This window comes from Oncorhynchus nerka, linkage group LG4 (genome assembly GCF_034236695.1).
Source record: "Oncorhynchus nerka isolate Pitt River linkage group LG4, Oner_Uvic_2.0, whole genome shotgun sequence".
Taxonomy (NCBI): domain Eukaryota; kingdom Metazoa; phylum Chordata; class Actinopteri; order Salmoniformes; family Salmonidae; genus Oncorhynchus; species Oncorhynchus nerka.
The window spans coordinates 42,549,096-42,556,419 of NC_088399.1; the positions used below are offsets into that span (position 1 = coordinate 42,549,096).

The following is a 7,324-nucleotide window of genomic DNA, read 5'->3' on the forward strand; positions in this document are numbered from 1 at the left end:
GTCAATTCATTGACAACTTGGGCTTGGGTTTGCTTATATAGAGTGGGTAGAGGTCTTCATGGGTCCAAAATGTTGGACCCCTTCCAAAATGGACCTGGGGCTTACCCACCCCGGGTCTCTATATGGGCTACCCGTTACAAACAGACCCGAGGACAGCTAATCCCATTCCGTATAGACCTTGTTGGATGCAGACCCGGTCCGAGTGAGGGAAGCAGCAGAAAGGTAAATTGTTAAGCTACTTTATTAACTAAAGCTGATAAAACACGAGGGAGAGGCTCTCTGTCCCACCTCGCAGGGAAAACAGAGAACTGACTTATTCTTGACAAAGATATTATAAATATACTCTGACAGAAATAGTTCCTGCTTCCGAGTAGAGACTGGGCGTGGTTTAGACTCACCCAGCCTATCGTTGATTGTTGGCGTAGAGCTGGTCCCGGCCCCCAGGCGCTCCAGTTGATAGATGTAACTGTTGCTGTGAAGAATATCTATGCGCTCATGCTCGATACCGTTCTGAATGTGCCTCCCCCCAACTCATTGCACAGTTCCTGTCTTCATGTTATTCTGTATTTTTCCATCATGAGAAAGGCCCATGGCCCTGAAACTTTTAACAATGTTTCAAGTCAGCTATGTTGCATAACACATACATACATCCACACAAGCCAACAGCAGATACTATTCAATCACATATATGGTAATGGCTATAGTGTAAAACACAGAAACCTCATACCTCAGACGCGCAACATTGCGAGACATCCGGCAATGCTTGCGAAACAGACCAAGCAGACCAGGCCGGGGTTTGAGAAGTCAATGACAAAAGGGGGAAATTCTTCCTTAGATGTTAATTTTCTCTCAATCTAAAGGCACAACCTAGATTTGAGCCAATGTCAAGTAGTTGAACATGTTAGATCCGATGACGACCGTTAGACGTGTTTCTGCGCACGAGCTTAGCTAGCCAGCGTCGCCGTGAGATCGCCTACAAGTGTGATCAGGAATCTCTATTGGAGAAGCAGTTTCTGCCTATCGTCATACTGTCTCTGGTAGTACCTGTCTTGACTGCATCAAACCGAGAGAAGTTAGTTAGCTAAGCTAGCTCGGGAGGCTGCATGCACTTTCCCCCTGTCTGACAGTTACAAATAACAACAACTCTACCTGTTGGCTCTTGGTTGTTGTAGCATATCCTTCCCCTTTTAACTATTAATTGCGTCATTTGAATTCTGTCTTCCCATTGAGTTGATATCTCCTAGCGTCTGTGCCACACACGGCTAAAAGGATCACTTGAAGTGCGGCAATTAAGATTTGAATTTTGATTACAACATGCGCATAGGTTCTAGTTGTTTTAACGGAATAGCCTGAAATGTTTTTCTTCTACTCATATGTATTCATTTGGGTTCACAGTTTGGACCGAACCGAGGTCCAAATGAATACGTGTTTCGTTACACCCCTACTGTTCAGTTATCTTACCCCCTTCCACTCTGTGTATCATCTTACTACTCTCTCAGCTGGGATGACACAGTATTTTGTATTTATTATGGATCCCCATTAGCCACTGCCAAAGCAGCAGCTATTCTTCCTGGGGTCCAGCAAAATGAAGGCTGTTTATATAATTTGAGAACATTTACAATACATTCACAGATTTCACAACACACTGTGTGCCCTCAGGCCCCTACTCCACCACTACCACATATCTACAGTACTAAATCCGTGTGTGTGTGTGTGTGTGTGTGTGTGTGTGTGTGTGTGTGTGTGTGTGTGTGTGTGTGTGTGTGTGTGTGTGTGTGTGTGTGTGTGTGTGTGTGTGTGTGTGTGTGTGTGTGTGTGTGTGTGTGTGTGTGTGTGTGTGTGTGTGTGCGCGCGCGCCAATGTTTGTGTTGCTTCACAGTCCCCGCTGTTCCATAAGGTGTTTTTTTTTGTCAGTTTTTAAAAATCTAATTTTACTGCTGGCATGATTTACTTGATGTGGAATAAAGTTCCATGTAGTCATTGCTCTATGTAGTACTGTGTGCCTCCCATAGTCTGTTCTGGACTTGGGGACTGTGAAGAGACCTCTTATGGCATGTCTTGTGGGGTATGCAAGGGTGTCCGAACTGTGTGCCAGTAGTTTAGACAGACAGCTCGGTGCATTCAACATGTCAATACCTCTCTTAAATAAAAGGAGTGATTTCAGCCAGGAGAGATTGACATGCATATTATTAATATTAGCTCTCTGTGTACATCCAAGGGCCAGCCGTGCTGCCCTGTTCTGAGGGCCAGCCGCGCTGCCCTGTTCTGAGGGCCAGCCGTGCTGCCCTGTTCTGAAAGTCCTTTTTGGTGGCACCTGACACACGACTGAACAGTAGTCAAGGTGTGACAAAACTAGGGCCTGTAGGACCTGCCTTGTTGATAGTGTTGCTAAGAGCATCACTTTATTATAGACAGACTTCTCCCCATCTTAGCTACTACTGCATCAATATGTTTTGACCGTGACAGTATACAATCTAGTGTTACTCCAAGCAATTTAGTCATCTCATCTTTCTCAATTTCCACATTATTTATTATAAGATTTGGTTGAGGTTTAGGGTTTGGTGAGTGTTTTGTTCCAAATACAATGCTTTTAGTTTTAGAAATATTTAGGGCTAACTTATTCCTTGCCACCCACTCTGAACCTAACTGCAGCTCTTTGTTGAGTGTTGCTGTCATTTCAGTGACTGTACTGGCTGACATGTATATCGTTTAGTCATCCGCATATATAGAAACTCTGGCTTTACTCAGTCAGTGGCATGTCGTTAGTAAAAAAATGCAAAAAGCAAGGGGCCTAAACAGCTACCCTGGGGAATTTCTGATTGTTACTGGATTATATTTGATAGGCTTCCATTAAAGAACACCCTCTGTGTTCTGTTAGACAAGTAACTCTTTATCCACATTATAGCAGGGGGTGTAAAGCCATAACACATATGCTTTTCCAGCAGCAGACTGTGATCAAGAATGTCAAAAGCTGCACTGAAGTCTAACAAGGCAGCCCCCACAATCATTTTATCATCAATTTATCTCAGCCAATCATCAGTCATTTGTGTAAGTGCTGTGCTTTTTGAGTGTCCTTTCCTACAAACATGCTGAAATTCTGTTGTCAATTTGTTTACTTTAAATAGCATTGTATCTGGTCAAACACAATTTATTCAAGAAGTTTACTAAGGGTTGGTAACAGGCTGATTGGTCTGCTATTTGAGCCAGTAAAGGGGGCTTTAATATTCTTGGGTAGAGGAATGACTTTAGCTTCCCTCCAGGCTTGAGGGCACACGCTCTCTAGTAGGCTTAAATTGAAGATGTGGCAAATAGGAGTGGCATTATCGAGTGGCATTATCGCTATTATCCTCAGTCATTTTCCATCTAGATTGTCAGACCCTGGTGGCTTGTCATTATTGATAGACAACAATACTTTTTTTCACCTCTTCCACACTAACTATACAGAATTCAAAAGTACAATTCTTGTCTTTCATAATTTGGTCCGATATACTTGGATGTGTAGTGTCAGCATTTGCTGCTGGCATGTCATCTCCGAGTTTGCTTATCTTGCCAATGAAAAAGTCGTTACAGTAGTTTGCAATATCAGTGGGCTTTGTGATGAGTGTCAAGATCTAACATCTCTCTCTCTCTCCATGTGCCTCATGCCCTGTAGGCATCGTAGAGGAGTACCAGCTGCCCTACCATGACCTGGTGTCCTCTGACCCCTCCTATGAAGACATGAGGGAGGTGGTGTGCACCAAGAGACAGAGACCCTCCTTCGCCAACCGCTGGAGCAGTGATGAGGTAAGGAAGAATCTTTGTGATTCTGTTATATGCTTGACCTCAGTATACGCATTCATCTGCTGCTGTGTTTGATCTGACCGGGGTGTGTGTGTTCAGTGTCTCAGACAGATGGGGAAGCTGATGACGGAGTGCTGGGCCCACAACCCTGCGTCTCGCCTCACTGCTCTGAGAGTGAAGAAGACCCTGGCCAAGATGTCGGAGTCTCAGGACATCAAACTGTGACACGCTGCTGCTCCTCCTGCCGCCACCTAGAGGCACTCATCCCCTAGAGACATGTCCTTGGCCTAGGGCCACTCTGCCAGGCCCACGGGAGGAGGGCAAGGCAGGAGATAGAGAGATTGAAAGTGAGAGAAATGAGAATGAGAGAGAGAGAGGGAAAGAGTGAGTGAGAGGGAAAGAGTGGGTTTTCCCAGGTTCAGGGTCTGCTCTCTTCTTGCCCGTGCCACTGCCAAGACAGAGAGAGTCCCAGTGGGCAGTTTCTGTTCTGGGCCAGTCTGGTCTGAGCCGGTCTGGTCTGGCATTGCTTTCTGTGAAAGCGGAGTGGCTGTGTGAGTGAGGGGAAAACACAAGGACAGACAGTACCCTCTGCAGGAGAGGAGTAGTCACTCCGTCCCTCATGGCCAAGAGAGGGACGAGAAAGAGGAGTTCCTGCTCTGTCCATCTAAAGCCATATAACAGTATTGTTTTGTTTCCGCGGTAACATTTTATTACAACGAGCCACAGTAACCCCTTCAAGACCCTTCAGAACAATGTCAGAATGTTCATGAAGCTTAATGCCATGTTTACGACATTGTTGTCTAGGGTTATGATTTCTAGTTCAAATAAAGACTGTTTTTTCCCCCCGTTGTGCTTCAGCAACTGGCCCTATTTGTTTATCTTCAAACCCAGGTATTTGGTTCTATTCATACAGGGAAACACATTGCTTCAATATTGGCCATTTGGCCATCCAAAGGAGTCATTCTTAATCCCCCGAAATGTCTCTTAATCTCAAGGACTAACGATAGGAGAAAAGGGTCATCGTTATGTTATGATTCTGATGAAGCTGATGGTTAATTAAAAAGCATGGGAGTGATGTTACTGGGCAATTCCATGGTAACAGAGTGATGCTGAGAATCAGATGTTCTACTTTCAAATGCATGTCAAACAAAAGCCAATGATTGCAAAGTTAAACAAACCATGCAACAGAAGGAGACATTTGATCAACTTCCACTTAAAATGTAACAAAAACACATTAACTTGAAGAACAGTGCAGATGCTACATTTGGTAACAGACTGTGACTGTGTGTTACTTGTTTGACATACATTTTAACGTGAAAACTCTTGAGTTACTTAATGTGGAATTGCCCTAATCAGGCTACCCGAGTCATGCCAATAAGATGGACTCACTCATGGTCGTCTTGCTACTATAATATTCTCGTTTTTCTCCCTCTCACAGAATTGAATTGTAAATAACAATGTTTAAATGTATTGATAATGATGGACTTAATAATAATGTTAAATATGTTTTGGTTGTTTGCCTTTGACTTGTGTACAGAATAACTCGCTGAGTGTCCACTATGGCATGTGCCTTATTTAATCTGTATATATGTGTATAAGAGAGTGTGTGTGGACCAGGAGAACATTCCCTAATAAAATGTTGTCAGTCTCCATATCGTCTCTCTTTTAGATTATATTATATTCTCTCTCACGAACGAACACACACAGGAAAACTGCAGAAAAATCCTACAGGAATCCTAAAGGAAATCCTACACCTTATGAATCCAAAGAGAACAGCAGGATAAATAGATTCAAGTAAGATCAACCAAAATGTGGGTTATGGCTAGGTTTGGGGTTGATCTGGGGACATGAAGCTAGGGTTCAGGTTGTGGTAGCTAGTGTTAGGCCTCTATTCAATCCGTGTCGCGGAAGTTCAGAGTTACAGCCTAATTGATATTTAAAGGCAATGTCCCCGCGTTAGTGGAGACTGCATTCATGGTGAACGCTGCATGTCCTCTCAATCGGAAATTACCTTCACATTTCTGTCACACAATCTGTAACGCTTCAGCAATACAGATCGAACGGAGAAAGCCACCAGAAAGTGGAAAAGAAGAGTCAGATTCTGCTTTCAGTGTTGCATATAAATATAATTTATTATTAGTTTTAAAAATTCTTTCTTACACTTTGTACAGGAACTTAACAGAGGAAATGCAAGCATTTGCAAGTAACATGATGAATGCCAGAACAGAATTGGCCACATTCTCACTATACATACAATATTACCCATGAAGCCTCAGGAGAACGATGGAATGCAACGGCTAGCACTTTTCAGTACATACATTTTTTTTATATAAAGGATGCAAAGTTTGCATAGACGGCTTTAGGAAAATGCTCACACAACTGTCAATATTTTTTTTTAACCAAAACTAATCAAACGACTCTTGTCAGCGCTGCTTCTATTCAAGGAATGTTGGGTCGACAGTTATCTTCAATTATTGTACACATACAAATATGCTATCATATAATACAAATATGCTATCATAAAATCCTTATACTTAATGCTTTCCCCTTTGCAAGATAAATAATTTGATAATCTGTCAAAGTTCACATGATTTCACCTATTTCCATTCCCCCCACTGAAAGTCAACAGTAACTGTTAGTGTACACTGAGTATACAAAACATTAAGAACCTGCTCTTTCCAAGACATAGACTGACCAGGGGCATCCAGGTGAAAGCTATGATCCCTTATTGATGTCACTTGTTCAATCAATCAATCAATCAAATGTATTCATAAAGTCCTTTTTACATCAGCCGATGTCACAAAGTGCTGTACAGAAACCCAGCCTAAAACCCCAAACAGCAAGCAATGCAGGTGTAGAAGCACGGTGGCTAGGAAAAACTCCCTAGAAAGGCCAAAACCTAGGAAGAAACCTAGAGAGGAACCAGGCTCTGAAGGGTGTAAATCCACTTCAATCAGTGTAGATGAAAGGGAGGAGACAGGTGAAAGAAGGATTTTTAAGCCTTGAGATAACTGAGACTTATATTATGTATGTGTGCCATTCAGAGGGTGAATGGGCAAGACAAAATATGTAAGTGCCTTTGAACGGGGTATGGTAGTAGGTGCCAGGCGTACCGGTTTGTGTAAAGAACTGCAATGCTGCTGGGTTTTTCATGCTAAACAGTTTCCCGTGTGTACCAATAATGGTCCTCCACCCAAAGGACATCCAGTCAATTTGACACAACTGTGGGAAGCATAGGTATCAACATGGGCCAGCATCCCTGTGGAACGCTTTCGACACCTTGTAGAGTCCATGCCCCGACAAATTGAGGCTGTCTTGAGGGGGAAAGGGGGTGTAACTCAAAATTAGGAAGGTGTTCCTAATGTCTGTTATACTCAGTGTATGTTGTCATTTAGTAATCTGCTCATGTGAAACAATCAGACTACAGGTATTCAGACATAACATTAGCGCAGAATTTTACATCAATATCAATTATTTGGTAAAAGGCAATCGTATCAGGCTGCATCAGTCCTAAAAAAATATACCGTCTGTCTATCAACAAACG

The 7,324-nt window shown here is 42.9% G+C and overlaps 2 protein-coding genes across 2 annotated transcripts in view; one reads left to right on the plus strand and one right to left on the minus strand.

The window, feature by feature from the left end:
* bmpr1bb (bone morphogenetic protein receptor, type IBb) overlaps positions 1-5,432 on the plus strand; it is a 119,218-nt gene extending 113,786 nt beyond the window's left edge. The window contains exons 12-13 of the mRNA XM_029654946.1: positions 3,653-3,783; positions 3,880-5,432. Coding sequence (XP_029510806.1) covers positions 3,653-3,783; positions 3,880-4,005 — 257 coding nt within the window. The 3' untranslated portion in view covers positions 4,006-5,432. The remainder of the gene's footprint in view (positions 1-3,652; positions 3,784-3,879) is intronic.
* A 453-nt stretch (positions 5,433-5,885) lies between these two features.
* Positions 5,886-7,324, minus strand: part of unc5cb (unc-5 netrin receptor Cb) — a 188,768-nt gene continuing 187,329 nt past the window's right edge. Inside the window, exon 17 of the mRNA XM_065017547.1 lies at positions 5,886-7,324. This exon is cut by the window's right edge and continues 1,459 nt beyond it. The gene's annotated coding sequence lies outside the window, so the exon portion shown is untranslated.